At 41.8% G+C, this 17543-nt stretch overlaps 1 protein-coding gene across 4 annotated transcripts in view; it reads right to left on the bottom strand.

The window, feature by feature from the left end:
- Positions 1–3456: 3456 nt before the first annotated feature.
- Positions 3457–17543, bottom strand: part of Graf (GTPase regulator associated with FAK) — an 88107-nt gene continuing 74020 nt past the window's right edge. For all 4 annotated transcript variants that reach the window (XM_041774969.2, XM_041774970.2, XM_041774968.2 and 1 more), the window contains 3 exons: positions 5435–6817; positions 5086–5165; positions 3457–4783 (listed from right to left, as the gene is read on the bottom strand). In XM_041774969.2, the coding sequence (XP_041630903.1) occupies positions 4683–4783; positions 5086–5165; positions 5435–6817 (1564 nt within the window). In that variant the 3' untranslated portion in view covers positions 3457–4682. The remainder of the gene's footprint in view (positions 4784–5085; positions 5166–5434; positions 6818–17543) is intronic.

Genomic DNA, 17543 nt, shown 5'->3' on the forward strand with positions numbered 1-17543 from the left:
ACCGGAAGTTTGCTCTCACCATCAACAAGCAGTTGCTTTGCCTACACAAAGACGCAAACCGTATTGTAATTCCTTCTAGCCTACGTGCCCATATCCTGAAACTTTTACATGAAGGTCATTGGGGCATTGTTCGAATGAAGCAGCTAGCTAGACAGCATGTTTGGTGGCCTACCATAGACGATGACATTAAAAATATTGCTCAGTCATGCGACATCTGCAAATGCAACAATCCAGCACCACCAAGGGAGTTCCAAAGTTGGCCAGCAGCAACAGCAGCATGGGAGCGAATTCATGTCGATTTCGCAGGCCCAATCTTCGACAATATGTGGCTTATATGTGTAGACGCCTACTCGCAGTTTCCATTTGTTGTTCAAATGTCGTCTACAACCACAGATAACACGATCGCTGCATTATCATCAATTTTCGCTATAGAAGGATACCCAAAGACTCTAGTTAGCGACAACGGTCCACAGCTTACGGCTGACGCCTTCAAAGAATTCTGCAAACTACACGGCGTAAAGCACATCACAACAGCACCGTTCCACCCAGCATCCAACGGATTAGCAGAACGTTTTGTACAGACGTTTAAATACTCAGTCAAGAAGAACCTTCAAGACGGTATACCAGTACGAGTAGCAGTAACTAAATATCTTGCTTCTTACAGGTTTACTCCTAATGCACAAGGGAAAACTCCTGCCGAGTTAATTCATGGTCGACCAGTCCGTACCGTTTTAAGTCAACTTTTCGAGCAACCTACTCAAGCTAAACAGCCAGCAACAAAGTACGTTCCAAATCAAATGGTCTATGCTCGAAATTATTCAAGGGGAGAAAAGTGGATAGAAGGCATCATCGACCGTTCCATTGGAAAAATGATTTATGTTGTAAAAACAAAAAATGGTTTTTTCAAGCGCCATTTCAATCAGTTGAAACCGAAGTTGCCAGTACTCAACGACATAAAGAGATCTCCAGAGATTTGGTGGGTTCCTGAACTCCCACAGTCAGCTTCCAGTCAAGGACCACAACGACCAGATCAACCGTTAACTACGCCAGCTGTTCAGAACCTGATCCTGTCCCTGATCCACCGGAGAACATAGCAGCACCCAACCAACAACCGGTGCAGTTACAACAAACACGTCGTCGTTCGGGCATCCCAATACGTCAAAGCACCAGAGTTCGCCAAGAAGTCGATCGTTACAAGCCTAAGGACTTCAGACAACAAAAACATCCGCATCGCTCGTAAATTAAAGGAGGAGATGTGTTATGTATAATCAAATGTATTCTTAATTTTAAACCTTCACAAAATATGTTCACATTGTACAACACACATTCTATCCTATCTGGCAACCTTACACTTCTTCAGTATACTATATGAATAAACAGTTGGTAATAAGCACTCGACGTGATCGCTTCTGTCTGCTCGCTCCCAAACATAACATATATATATACTGTTGAGAATATTCTACCATAATTCATAACGATCGAAGCATTAGAACAGAAGTTGTAGCTATTTATAGTGCACGACCTGCGCATCGGCTTGAACAAACTTGAAACTTTAAACGCGATTATCTAAGAATCGTTTTTTTTCGAAGTTACCTTTGCGGTGGACACGATTACTAAAAAACTATTAATCCGATCAACACCAAATTTTGACCACTTATTTAATTTCACAATAGCTAGTCCTCTAACGAAGAATTTTTAATTTTTTTTGAAAACTTTTTTTTTAGAGCATAAAAATCGAAAATCTTATACATTGAAAAAGTACATTTTTTGTTAAAACTGTCGCCATTTTTTTTTTAATCAAAAGTTTTACAAATCCATGGTCTAGAGGACTAGGCAATACAATATACTAACGAAAATTTTGTTAATTTTTGATTTCGGATGAACCGTTCTCAGGATATGATGTCCACCGCAAGTCACCATCAAAAAAAAGACGATCTTGGAATTCGGCCATAACATTTTTGATATTTAATATTTTTTTATGAACAAATTTTATAAAGTACCCAGAAACATGTACTAAACAACGTCGGCAAAACATTTTTATACCCTTGCAGGGTATTATAATTTCAGTCAGAAGTTTGCAACGCAGTGAAGGAGACGTTTCCGACCCTATAAAGTATATATATTCTCGATCAGCATCAATAGCCGAGTCGATCTAGCCATGTCCGTCTGTCCGTCCGTCTGTCCGTCTGTCCGTCCGTCTGTCCGTTTCTACGCAAACTAGTCCCTCAGTTTTAAAGCTATCTGAATGAAACTTTGCATATAGTCTTCTATATGCTCTCACTGCTATATATGTCAGAACGGGCCGGATCGAACGGCTATATCATATAGCTGCCATACAGATGTTCGAGAAATTTTTGGAAAAAAAAGTATAACTTGGCTGTTTTTCAATATTATTCCATCATTTTTGAGATATAGCCATTTTATATTATTCCAGAATTTTCGTAAAAATTTTATAAAAATCGGACCACTATATCGGCCATAGGAACGATCGGGAAATTAATCGAAAAAATTATAACTTCGTTGTTTTTCAACGTATTTTCATCTACTTTGAGATATGAGCTTTACCTTTTGTTATAGGATTTTGGTATAAATTTTATGAAAATCGGACAACTATATCATATAGCTGCCATATAAACGATCGGTAAATGTAGAGAAAATGTAAAGCTGGGAATGTAAAACTGTAACTGTCAAACTGTAAACATTATAAGTATAGTTAAAATGTTATGAAACTCTGTTTAGTGTCTGTTTTCGGCATTATAATTTATAATATAAATATGAAAACCAATCTGCAAGGGTATACAAACTTCGGCGTGCCGAAGTTAGCTTCCTTTCTTGTTAATAAATATTTTTTATGATGTAAAAAAAATCGACAAAATTGCATTTTTTTGCGCGGTACAACTGTATATAACCCCTTAAGATACCTATCTTCCAGAAGGAAGAGTAGCAAGTTTTGATGATAGAGGGATGTCGGATGGTAACTATCGTTGCATTCCTGTAGGCTTTTTGATTTAGATGTCAGTGTAAAACCAATTGAAAGAACTCTCCCCTTCAATCAAATAAAAATGCACTGACCTGGATTCTGGGACACTTTTTTGTTTTATTTAGTTTGATATACTAACCGAAACAACCTGACAAACAAATGGCAATAGATTTGATACGATTTTACCTTTGAATAAATATACTATGGTTCTGACTGTTACAACGAAAGACACAACTAAAAGTAAATCAAAAGGTTACTGAGAAGGTACAAATGAAAAGTGGGTCAACACTTACACCCTTGCGCCACCTATGGAAACTGCGTCAATGGTTCGGGATCGATGCGATTTGAAGCTTGTAGTCATCACATTGTACCGCTTCTAAAAACGTTGTTGAATGGACCCTAGGAATCTCGGGCATATGCACATAGGCATATACCCGGTGGTACAGAACTTCCTCCACAGTAGAAATAGCAAATAATTAGTTCTATTTCATTAGTTTTATATGTTTATTAATTACAATACACATGTTATATTATTTCAAGGGCTACAAAAAGTATAAAACAAAATAGCGATTCAAATTGAAAAAAAAATCGAAAAGATCCCATAGTTGCAGTAATGCCAAAAAAAAAATATATATATATATATGTAACAAAGAAAAAAAAAACAATTACGTACCATAAACAACAAAGAATTGAAGAAGCTTTACAGATGAGTTATGGTAGAATTCTGTGGCAAGACAAAATTCTTATACATTTATAAGGCACTAGCTATTTATTTTCTTAGAATTGCAATTAAGATTAAATACCTTATAATCTTTAAAAATTTTGTTTTTAGAATTATTTATAAATAAGCAACAAATTAAGCGCATAACAATCAATAAAAAAAATCTTTGCCGTTAGACTTTCGTATTTATACTTCATATGATCTAAATATAAGTTTGTACATCTAAAGTCATGGAAATATATATATTTACTTCTAGGATCAACTGGTGGTTTCAGGGTTGGCATTTTAGAACAAACATCTAAACTTTGTTTAGATACCGATTATGTTAAAACTTCTTGTTTTCACTTTGCATTTTTTACCATTCAGTCGTGCTCCGGTTTTTCGCAAGTTTCTTGCGATGCGTTTGCGTTTTTGAAAACAGGCAGTTGGTCTCTGCCAAATTAAATGTTAAAGTGTTTTGGTTTTTAAAATCGAATACTATTTGCTAGAGACAGAAAATAGTTACCTTGAAACATGATAGAGTTATACAAGGTAGTCCCGTCGGGTCCAAATCGTTCGGGTTTTAGGGCTTATTTTGACAACTCGTGCTTATTCAGTTAGTCATTTCATTCAAACCTTCAGGCTATACCCGTCTCACACACACTTTAATAAGCCGAACTAGGGCTTATTTTTCCGACGGGACTACCTTGTATAATTCTACCATTCCTTGAAATGTCTGCCTTTATTTTACTTCAAAACTAACAATCGAAAAAAAAAATACATTTTAACAGTCAGTAGCATCTGAAATCAACTAAGTCAGATGTCCGAGCAGAAAGGAAAATTTAAATATGATATGCATATAATATAAAAAAATATAACAAAACTATGAAAACAAATTTACGAAACCCGGAGCACCTGAATACGAAGTCGTAATTTTTTTTTAAAAGCGTAAGTTAATGAAAATATAAATTAAAATTAGAAATAGCTTTATAAGAACAGGGTCTACTGATGTGTTTTCAAGTGTTCCACGTAGTTCTCCGGAATGAGTCCTGTTTTACCATTTAGTGTGCCTTGCAACCAACCAGGCTCGTGAGAATATCGAACTATATATGAGACAAAGCATATGTTAAAAAAAAATTGTTTTTCCTGAGGCCGATTTTTCAATATTTTGTTAGTTTTGTCATTGAGGTAATTTTTTTTTATTTTGAGTGGTATAGGCTAATAATGTCTCCTAATGTCATCTGAATGAAAACTTTATTTAGAGGCATTCCCCTAGTTAAAAATGTGTTATTCAGATAGAGACAAAAGTTATATTTGGGCACCACTTTTCTCTGAAGCAACAATTTACCTTAATGACAAAAGTTAACCTGACTTTGAAAAAGCGGCGCTTAATGGTTCAACTTACCATTAGTTATAATTTGATTTGGCTCAAACGAAAGTTCACCCTCACTTTCTCCCATGCAAGCGTATAGGGTACGAACACGACTAGAAACATATCAAAATTAGTTATTTTTTAATTATCGATTTAGATGTATTGGTATTTGTGATTGGCTAAGGTAGTTAGTTACGTGCACCATTTCCTAAAGGCTATGGCTTGGTATTTAAATAATATTGGTTGATAAGTATTTATTGATTGATTTTTTAATTTAAAGAATACTATGAATAGCATTATAAGATAATAGTACTCGACCATAGCGTTTCCTTCTTCTATTAACTTATGAATTAAACGTAAGTACATAGCTTTTAATACTTACGCTGTTCCGGTTGACAAATCACGTTCAATTTGGTTTATGTCACGATTGCGATGCATTTTAGCAGGCGGATAGTCTGAGTTTTCGTTGATGGAGCCACTTCCGCTAAGACTCCCACCTATTACGGTATTATTACCTATAACGGAAGGCGCCACTGTTGCCATTACAATATCCTCACCACAAGTTGGCCCAAGAAGTGTTGACAAGGATGCCGTTTGTGACGCAACTGTCGGAGCATAGTTTTTTATATTCCGTATGTGAGGCTCAGGCACACTGCCACTACCGGTGTTGCCGCTGTTAGTATTTACTACCACGGAGGTGAAGCCATTATTAGATGACAGCGAGTCACATACACTGTCATTAGAGCTTGATGTCGATGCTGGCACCATGGGAGAATAGTGCTTTGCCTGTCCGTAGGAATACAGTCCGCGTTGGACTGGAGGGTGCTGCTGTGGACCACTTGATGTGGCAGCACTTCCTAACGCATTACTAACTAAACGTTCTTTTCGTGCTGTAGTAATGGGCGGGGAAACATTAGTTAGACTCATCCTATTGCTTGGCGACACACCAACCGTGTTTGTATATATGTGGGTACTAGAGGCAGACTGAGACACTGGAGTGGCCGTGGCCAACAGGTACTCAGGGTGACGCAAATTGCTCGTACTACTTGCACCACTGCTGCCAATGTTAGAATTTAAGAGTCCATAAACGGTACCGGCCACAGGATCAACATAACGTCGTGAGCTTAGCTCGTTCTGTGCTATCGCGTTTAAGTTCTTAATACTTCCAATTGTAGAGGGTGATACTAGGCCATTTGAAATGTGAAGGGAGGGCGAGAGTGATGTACATTCCCCACCACGAAAACTACTTACAGCTGCTGCCCCACTTGTAGTAGAAGATGCGTTACTGGCACTTGTCTGGCCTTGGGCAGGGGCGTAACTCGTGTTTGTTCCGTTTGGAATATTTTGCAGGCTGGATGACATTGTGGGGTCCGTATAGCTTGATTTGGATTGCGCAACTGAACGATAGGTTTTATGCTGCGATGAGAACATTGCATTCCGTTCGGTACTACTCCCCCCCACTGCACCTGTTGAAGCTGCCTTTCCTATTTGGGAGGCGCGAGGCATGCGCGCCGGCGGACTATTGGTACTGGTAGGGTACATTATGCACGGTGTCTTGCTGACGTCTATGGATGTGACACCACCACTTGGAAAGGTTTTAAAGATCCTCTCATAGTTATCAATGAGTATATTGATTACGATATTATTAAACTTAATATCCAATATGGCTGCAACTGTTTCTTCTTTCGGTCTGAGCAAAGTTGGTCCAAAAACTACTCCGAGATTAAATACGGACATTTTATTTTTTTCGTATTTGCGTGACACCCTGAAAATAATTATATAAAGTTTATATTTTAGTTAAAAGGAATCACAAAAGTAAAAACATTTACAATAATCTTGAAGTTGCCCTAATAATCGAATCTATCCTACAATTAAAAAACTAGGAGAGCTACAGCCGATCGGCCGATCCGGGCCGTTCCTACTAATATACCATAATAAGGTTAACTCGGTGCAAAAATGCCATCTTTTCAATAAAATGTTGGGCCAAACGGCTAAAGTTAGCTTAACGAATTAAACCATATAATAACACAACATTTGAACAGTTTTTGATAAATTTTGTATTGAAAAATATTTAGAGGTAGAGGAGTTATAGGGAATCTCCGGAGTCGCCTCCAAAAAAAGTTGGTTTGCGGTGTACATTCTAACTGTCCACAGAATCATCCGATCTACAAAAATTATACCTCATTCGTTAAAGAATAAGTGTCCCGAGGTATTCACGAAGCGTTTTTATTTTTAAAATTTTTTCCCTATTTTTTATCAAAATTTCAAGTTAAAACCCCGATTTTTGACTAAAAAATTAAGTTAATTTGTTAAATAAAAAATATAATAAAATTTAAAATTAAAAAAAGCTCGACGTGAGTACCTGAAAAATTACCTAAAGAAGTTATGTTCCAAATTTCAAACCGATTGGTTCAGTAGATTTAGAGTTATCGTGTACACCGATTTTCAAAATGGCATTATTCAGGAGAGCGCTTTAAACTTTGTGATTCTCATGCATTGAACACCAACCGACCTTCGTTCAACTCCGCATAACTTCGTCAATATTCCTATGATCGATGTAAAACTTGGACACAATATTCTTAAGATGTTAAACTTTCAAAATAAAAAAAAAAAAAAAATTAAATACCTTACCTTACGCTCTCCTTTTCTCTCCCTCTTCCTCCGGACTTCCAGTCCTAGAGCTTCTAATCCGCTCTCCCTAGCTTTAGTTTTTGTTCTTTGTATTCAGTACCAATTTACTTCTACATAAATAAACATCTCGACGCACGTCGCGTAACACCCCGACAAGTCCTACGTGTTATTATTTATCCGAGTGCATTTCAGCTTAAAGCCGCCCCCCTCCAACATTTGGTCCATCAGAGCCGGATTTCATCCACCAGCAGCTCCGGTGGCTTTAACACCGCACCAGATAAGTCCATTACATTATTGCTGCCGGTCATACAGTTAGGTTTTGCGAAACTCAATTCGTCTTAACTTCTCTGTATGATTATTGTCTAAATCCAAGTCCGATTAATCCGACACTACGGCAAAAAATCCAAAATAATTCGGTATTCATTTTCTACATTTGTGCCAAAATCCAAAAGTGTGTGTTTAAATAAATAAATAAATGCAATAGCCACAGTGAGAATTTAATTCCAATAGTTCTCAATTCCTCTTCGTTAACTGTGTTCCCGCTAGCATTTATTTACATTTACATACATATTCAATACAGTCCACTCCACAAGACTACAATCGCTGTCAACATTGACATTTCCCCAATTCGAGAAATTATATCCAAATAATTTCTATACAAGATCTACGGGTTCCAAAATTCATAAAGTGTTTGTTTAAATAAATGCCTGTTTATAAATGAATCCGCCTTAGTGTATACTGTTTAATATAATTTTATTTATTTCCGAACAATTACATTTAATATTGTCGACCGCGCTGCGTTAGATTGCATTGAGAGCAAAAATGTGACTGACTAAGCTTTGGCTATGCACGTCATTCGATTATGCTAGTCGAAGACGTAAACAAGTTACAGTTAGGAGTTAGAAATGAATGGAAAATTACTGGGCAGAAGCACGCGCGCATGTGCAGCGATGCGCTGCTCGCTTAGCGACCGCTGATAAGGCCGCCGGCAGCGGCGATCAAAACAAAGAGCGCGAAACCCAATACAGGGTGTCTCGTTCCCAAACACACCGGCCCCCCTGAACGGTCGTTCAGCACAGAGGCAAGACAGCAATTTTGGTAATTGGATCCATGGGCCGTCTTTACTGTTACGACCCGTACTTTGTCATCTGATCCTGCGTGCACCTCGCTGATGCGTCCAAGAATCCATTTAGAGGGAGGTAGATTAGGCTCCTTGAGTACCACCAGTGTGTCGATCTTCAGATTCTCAGTTTCTAGATGCCATTTTGTGCGTTCGTGAAGCGATGTCAGGTATTCCATATGCGACCGTTTCCAGAAACCTTGGGATATAGCTTGCAGCTGATTCCACCTCTCCAGTCGATTGATTTGCATATCCAGACGGCAGGGTTCAGAGAGGGCAGTATAAGGAACTCCAGTCAGGAAATGAGCGGGAGTCAGCGGGTCCAACGAATTATCCCCAGTTGGCCACAGTGGGCGAGAGTTGAGGATGGCTTCAATTTGGGTCAAAACAGTCGCTAGTTCCTCAAACGTAAGAGCCTTGGATCCAAGTATCCGTCGCATATGAAGTTTTATGGAACGAACGCCGGCTTCCCACATTCCGCCAAAATGAGGGGCAGATGGGGGTATGAAGTGCCAAGAAATGCCTTCGTTGGCGAAGAATCCAGCCAGTTTCTCATCTTTAGATTGTTCGATGACGAGGCGTCGCATGTCGTCCAAAGTTTGCTTTCCGCCATGAAATGTGGTTCCGTTGTCCGAGTACAGATCGGTGGGCTTTGTGCGTCGGGCAATAAATCGTTGAAAGGCTGCGATGAAGGCCTTTGCAGTCAGATCACTGACGACCTCGATATGGATTGCCTTTGTAGTTAGGCAGATAAAAATAGAAAACCATGCCTTTCCGATCCGAGAAGTTCGTCCTGTTGATTCCTTGATGGCGATCGGTCCAGCGTAATCCAGCCCTGTATGTTGGAAACAGCGACTAGCCTGAACTCGAGGGATTGGCAGCTCTCCCATGATCTGGTTACTGGTGCCTTTCCGTTGAAGAAAGCAGCGTTTGCATTGGAAAACTGCCTTTCTGACCAGATTGCGTGCACCCAGAATCCAGTACTGCTGACGAAGATTGGTGAACGTAGCATCAACTCCAGTGTGTAGATGTGAAACGTGAAAATGACGAACCAGGAGTCCAGCTAGTGGTGAATCCTTTGGTATTAGGATTGGATGCTTGGCGTTGAAGTTGAGTGTAGAGTTGTCGATTCTTCCACCGACTCGCATAATTCCATGATCGTCCAGAAATGGGGAGAACCGAATTAAATGCGATTTAGCATTAAGCGGGCGTCGATTCTCTAGCTGCGCATATTCTCTGGCAAAGAAATTTTGTAGCACGTGTCGGATGAGTCGGCAACGTGCGGCCTGCAACTCTTCGGATGTAAGGAATGGTGCCGGATTCCTATGACGATAACAGTAGCTAGCGATAACAGTAGCTAGATACCCTTAGCAGACGCGTCCAGGTTGAGAATTTGTGGATGAGTAACTCGTAGATACTTTCATCAGGAAAGTTATGTAGAGTTGTGGGCTTGACAGATCGCTCTTCGGTGTTGACATCGAGATTTGAAGATACGCTGAACTTGCTTGTAGACGATGGCCAATCAGAGGGCGGTGTGGCCAGCCATGATGGACCCTTCCACCACAGTCGATGCTCCAGAAGCTTGGACGGATGAAGTCCTCGAGAAGCACAGTCGGCAGGGTTGTCCTCTGTGCGAACATGATTCCAGCAGCTGCGAGGAAAGTCGTTCAGGATCTCAGCCGTTCGGTTGCAGACGTATGTGTTCCAGTTTCGTGGGGGAGCTGAAAGCCAGTGTAGCACAATTTCTGAATCTGTCCAGCAGCTTGTGCCGAAAATAGGAATCGTTAGTGAGGCTTTGACAATCGAGAGCAATCGAGAAAGAAGTAAAGCAGCATTCAGTTCCAGACGTGGGATCGAAACACGCTTGATCGGGGCTACACGGGTTTTGGCAGCAACTAGGGTGATTTGAAAACTGCATATGCTACTCGAGCGTATACAACCGCACCGTAGGCTTGCGCGGATGCGTCGGCGAATCCGTGTAGTTGAACGTCTTGGAATGGTGACGCAATGTATCGTGGTACTTGACATTGCGTAAGTGTTGGCAAATCCTCCACCAAGGCCTTCCACCGCGAGCGTAGAGTTTCAGGAATCGGGTCATCCCATTGCAGAACACTTGTCCAGCTTTCTTGGAAGATAAGCTTGAGTAGAACTGTGACCGGCGCTACCAATCCAAGCGGGTCATAGATTCTTGATAGCTGCGACAAGAGTTCCCTTTTCGTCGGAGAAATGGTCGGATCGCACTCCTTGATATTGAGGTACATGACGTCCTTTCCGGGATTCCATTGGATGCCAAGAATTTTGATTGGTGAATCCGCAGCTGATTTGTCGAGGAGCTGGATAGGCTCATAGCATCGGTCCTCTTCTGGCAATGATTTTAGAAGACGACAACTGTTGGAACTCCATTTCCGTAGTTTGAATTGCGCCTTATCCAACAGTTGAATCAGCTCGTTTTTAAGAATCATGAGCTCTTCGAATGAGTTGCACCCCGTTGGGATGTCATCTACATAAGCGTCGTGTAGAAGCGCGTGGGCTGCTGCGGGGAACTCGTGGCGGTGATCCTCAGCTAGTTGCTTAAGAACTCGAACAGCCAGAAATGGTGACGGCGCCAATCCGTAGGTGACCGTCAACAGGCGAAAATGAAGCAGTGGTTCATTCTCGTTCTTGCGCCAAACAATGCGCTGATAATTGGTGTGCGGCTTGAATTCCTCGGAACATCTTCTCGATATCCGCGCAGAAAACATATGGGTGCTGCCGGAAACGTAAACAAACGCCGAGAAGATCGCGTTGAATGGGTGGGCCAATTTGAAGTCGATCATTGAGAGACACTCCAGAGCTGTCCTTTCCCGATCCATAGAAAACTACGCGACATTTCGTAGTAAGACTGTCCAGTTTGATGACAGCGTGGTGCGGCAGATAGAAGCAGGTGTCTGGGGACTCATCCATTTGAGCCGATGTCAGCTGTTCCATATGACCACGTCGCAAGTAGTCGTCCAGAAATGCTTCGTACTGCCGCTTCAAGTCTGGAGATCGACGAAACTTGCGTTCCAGCGAGTGGAAGCGATTGATGGCCTGCGGTAAAGTTGAATCAACTGGCGGCGCATGCTCCTTGAAGGGGTACTCGACGACGTAAGCCCCGTTCTCCAAGCGCGTGTGGGTGGCAGCAAAATGACGCTCTGTTGGATCGTTGGCGTCCAAAAGAGCCTGGCTAGGATGTATATTATCCATCTCCATGAAAGAGCGAACCATCGTGTCGAGGTCCGCGTGATGAGTAACGGCTGAAGTCAGGTGATCATCGCATGCATTGTAAGAGCCTGCAATAATCCAACCAAAAACAGTATTCAGAGCGATAGGAGAGTCGTTACCAAAGCATTTCTGTTCTCCAGTATAAAGAGACCAGAGTTGATCTGATCCAACGATGACATCCATGGATCCTGGCGTGCAGAATGTGGGATCTGCCAAAGGAAGCTCGCAGATTTGCTTCCACGTAGAAGATGAGGTGTCAATAGCCTGGGCCGGGAGTGATGATGTCAGCGAATTGAGAATAAACGAGACTAGTTCGACAGTTTGGTCCGAATGACGAGAGCGCAGCTTGATATGTGCGCGTCCTCGGGTAACGCCAGCGCTGTTGGCTGCAAGACCGAGTACAGAAATCCGGGCGTGCGTTCGACGTACGCCTATTCGCTGGACAAATGATTCCGACGCCAAGGTGATTGTGGACCCAGTGTCCAAGAGCAGTCTGCAGGTTGTAGTATTTCCCCAGGCGTCGACGACGTCTGCAAGGATGGTTGGCAACAGAGTCTGCGAACCTGCAGCTGAAATATTCTCCAGCGTATGATGCGTGAAGTTATTTTCCGCGGGAGGTAAACTCCCTGATTGATGAATCTCTTGACCAGGCGGTTGATTCTGGCCGATCGTAGATGCCGCTTGTGAGGTTGATGGACGATCGCGGCTGTCCGTACGGGCTCTCTCCAAGTAGTTACCGTTTTGAGTTGGCTGCGCCGAGCCAGGGTGAACCAGGGTGTGATGCTTGCGGCGACAAATCCGACAAGTATGTCTCGATGTACAGTTACCCGCCACGTGACTTGGGCTGAGGCAATTGAAACATAGCTTTTTCGTCTTGAGAAACTCCCGGCGAGCTGCGATGTCGAGTCCGTTGAACTGAGGACACTTGAACAGTTGATGAGTTTGCTGGCACGATGTGCATTTGGGTTCTTCTCGTCTAGGATGCGTATCTGCGTGGTGCGTTGTGGCTGCGCGTCGAGCTTGGTTTGGTCGAACTAAGTGAAAAGCCTCCAAAGTATCGCAGCGAGAGGTGAGAAATTTAAGGAATTGGTTGATGGTCACACCTTTTCCCTCGGAGTCTGCGCACTGCGCCCAAGCTTGGCAAGTATCGGTATCCAATTTTGACAATAGGATGAAGATTAGCCAAGGATCCCTCTCTTCGCAGTCAAGGGCTCGCAAACCACGAATAACTTCGTCTGCGCCATCGGCCAGTTTCCGCACTGTGCTGAGATTAGTAGACGTAGCACTGGGAAGGGTCATGAAACTGTTGAGGAATGATCGGATAATTAGCGATTGTTTGTTATATCGCTGCTCAAGCCGATCCCATGCTTCCCGATAGTTCTCATTAGTCACAGGAATATGTTTGACTAAATTGAGGGCGTCTCCGGATAGATACGATTTGAGATAATGAAATCGTTGACAATCCGTCAGGCTCGAATTGGAAGCAATCGAGTCCGTAAACATATCCGAAAAATGTTTCCAGTCCTCATAATTCCCGGAAAAGGTTGGGAGTTTGATTCGCTCGAACTGGAAATCCACATGGCTTCTCTGGGGCGCATCCGTTGCTTGGACAGTGGCCAAAATATTGTTAGACGTCTGATCACGCCGTAACTCCTCCAGAGTGTTGCTTAGAATGGCGTGTGTAGCGTAATGTTTCTCCTCATAGGCATCAAAATCGTCGTCCGGATTCTCCCAATCCGACTCTGATTGGAAGGCGTACAGCTCTTCCGAATGTCGCACAAACCGCAAATAATTGTCTTGAATTTGCGACAGGCGCACCACAATTGTGTCCACTGATTGAATGTCATCCACAAATTTTAGGGCATTATTATGCGCCCGTGTGATTTGGCTTTTACAAAAGCCCCGTTGTTGAATCACACTCCGCATGGCGATCGCGAAAAGATAACGACTCTATACGATTTTGAAATCTATAGATTACCGTTGACAAAAACCTCAATAATTAAATTAATTGGCCGAAAATAAACAGTATTGGTGGATCCGGCTCGAAGGACCAGTTTTTTAGAATGTTTATAAATGAATCCGCCTTAGTGTATACTGTTTAATATAATTTTATTTTTTTCCGAACAATTACATTTAATATTGTCGACCGCGCTGCGTTAGATTGCATTGAGAGCAAAAATGTGACTGACTAAGCTTTGGCTATGCACGTCATTCGATTATGCTAGTCGAAGACGTAAACAAGTTACAGTTAGGAGTTAGAAATGAATGGAAAATTACTGGGCAGAAGCTCGCGCGCATGAGCAGCGATGCGCTGCTCGCTTAGCGACCGCTGATAAGGCCGCCGGCAGCGGCGATCAAAACAAAGAGCGCGAAACCCAATACAGGGTGTCTCGTTCCCAAACAATGCCTAAGCGCCACAGTAAAACTTTCCAATTTCGAATTATTCTTAATTCTTTCTCGTTTACTGTGTTCCCGCTAGCATTTATTTACATTACATACATACTACAAATACAGTCCACTTCACTCCGAAACATAATATAATAAATAAATATATAACCCAATATATGAATATTCCTAAAATAATTAATACTTATATACTTATAATAATTTATATTTTTACAGCCGCTTTTATAAACAAATTTGCGTTGGAGAACGCAGATTTCGATAGAGCTACACAAAAGCAGAATGCACAAGACGGTTTGTATTAGTATTAAGTATTATTAGTTTTAAGGAAATGAACAAATCTTAAGTTAAATGTTAATTTTTTAAGTTAAATAATGATAAATAATAAAAAATAATTAACATAAATAAATGTATGTTTTATTTACATTTAAAAAACCCGAAAATCTAAAAAAATTGAGTTGGAAATAGATATTAAAAATGTATCTGAAACGTATCGTCAAAAGGTCCGCAAATAGTACTTCTTGCGGTATTGCCACAGGTCTGCAAACGGTCCTTTTTTGGGTATCGTCGAGGGGCTGCAGACGGTTCTTTTTCCGGTATCGCCACAGGTCCACTAACGGTACTTTTTCGGGTATCGTAAAGGGGTTGCTATCGGTACTTTTTTCGGTCTCGCCACAGCGTCCGCAAGCGTCCTCTCATTTTCGTGCTCCGAAAATGAGAGGTTTTTCTGCCACAAACCCCAGGACATGTAATTTACTTTGTTATCGTTCTTGAGCCTAAAATCTGACGTTTTGTCCGCCTGCGGTCCGCAAAACTTCAGTTTTTAATATTTTTTACGAAGTTTTTGTTTGCTGGGTAATTAAATATACATATATACATACATATATAATCATCTGCAAGTCGACGCTCCAATATTTGGCAATTTTTGCCGCCTCTCCTTATCTCCGCTATTTTGCACTTGCATACGACAAGTGCACAAATTCCTAAATTCCCAATCCAACTTCGACCTATAAATTATTTTGTAATATATACCTATTTATAGTAAAAAAAAAATATCCAAAATGGCTCCTTCAATTTTAAACAAATTTACTTTGATCTGTGACCGTCTGAGTCACTTCGCGTCCAGAGTCTGCAATCCAGCAGCACCCACTCCATCCAAGTACTCTTGTCAAATCCATCTCGACCAAGTCCGAGCGCTATGGGACAAGGTAGAGACAGAGTACGAAGCTTGTTCAGAGCTAATTTCAGTTGGTTTAGAGGGCGCTGCAGACACCTTGCCTACTCTTAAGGCAAAATACGACGACATCTATTCCATTTATGAACGGTGAACAAGTTCATGGAACAGATCGATACGATCTCTGCTAAAGCAGCTGAAGTTCAATGCCCTGCGCCCCAAAATTCCTTTTCGTTTGGCTGTCGGCTTCCTCCGTGTGAAACGGAAGATTTCTCGGGCGATTATCTTCGCTGGCCGACTTTCCGGGACCTTTTCACAGCGGTCTATATCGACAATCCTACGCTGACCCCTGTAGAAAAGTTGTTCTATTTAAATGCCAAGACTAGTGGTGAAGCTCATTCTATAGTTTCCAATTCGCCACTCACCAATGACGGTATCCGCTCAGCATGGGGAAACCTAACTGAGCGTTTCGAAAATAAACGCGCGTTGGTGAACAGCCAACTGAAGAAATTACTAAACATACAATCCATCGAACGCGAATCCTCGGCAGCCTTGAAGGAGCTGCAGAATACAATTCAAAATTGCCTCACATCCCTAACTCTGTCCGGCCTTCCTACGGATAATTGGGATTGTCTATTGGTTTATTTGTGTCCCTCGAAGCTTCCAAAGCTAACGCTCTCCTTATGGGAGCTATCCCTACCAAATAAAACCGAAATTCCGACGTGGCTAGAACTTGATTCGTTCCTTACTGAGCGCCACAGATCTCTGTAAACCATCGATTCTCTCCAGCCTCCTACGATACGCCTCAGTCCGTCCAAACCGACAAAATCCATCGTGGCACCGCGAGTACTAAAATCCTTTAGTACGCGGATTGTTCCCATATCCAAAAGATGCGATTTGTGTTCTGCAGAGAACCATCCAGTGCGTTTGTGTCCACGCTTCCTTCAGATGACGATAGCCGATCGATCATATTACATCCAGAAAAAGCAGTTGTGCTTAAATTGCTTTGCAAGCGGTCATCCACTCCGTAATTGAACAAGCGCCCACAGCTGTCTTACTTGTCACGGTCGGCATCACACATTGTTGCATCCAAGCAACACTTCATCCAGTGTTCCGAATCCTCGTGATGACGCACCACAAATTCTTGCACCCATCCAAAGGATTTCTTCGTTCTCCACACGAGTGACCCTTTCTGCCGATTCCAATTACTGGGTTCCGTACGACCACAGCAAGAGCAGACGTTCCCGAGGTATTTTATCCTACCAATGCCGAGTCTGCCAAGGGAACCATCCTCTTCGGAAATGTCAACGGTTTCTTGTTCGCGCCAGATAGGCGTTTAATTTCGGGAGGCAGTGTGATCTCGTACGCTCTCCTTTTCTCTCCCTCTTCCTCCGGACTTCCAGTCCTAGAGCTTCTAATCCGCTCTCCGTAGCTTTAGTTTTTGTTCTTTGTATTCAGTACCAATTTATCTTCTGCAATAAACATATCGACGCGTGTCGCGTAACACCCGAAAAGTTATACGTGTTATTATTTATCAGAGTGCATTTCAACTTAAAGCCGCCCCCCTCCAACAGCACCAAAAACTTTTGAAAAGTATATTTCGATTGTTGGTTTTGCGATTTTTGACTACGTGTTTTAGCGGCCTGAGTTATATTAAATATTTCAAGTATAAAATTTTATATATTTATTGTTTAATACGATTAAAAAAAAAAAAAGAAGGATGATAACTTCTGCGAAGTTTGTATACCCAGTCGGACTTTCACCCAAGAAAAATGTTCGAATTAAGCGCTTTATTCAAAGTACCAATCTGGTAACCCAATCTGGGAACCGTTTGGCCAATCTAATATCATTGTAACTGGCCACACTTTTGATTTCCGGCGTTCGCGGCGAAGTATCTAGAAAAGAGCAGACGATCTTGCG

The sequence above is a fragment of the Drosophila kikkawai genome, chromosome X, assembly GCF_030179895.1.
Source record: "Drosophila kikkawai strain 14028-0561.14 chromosome X, DkikHiC1v2, whole genome shotgun sequence".
NCBI classification, from domain to species: Eukaryota; Metazoa; Arthropoda; class Insecta; order Diptera; family Drosophilidae; genus Drosophila; species Drosophila kikkawai.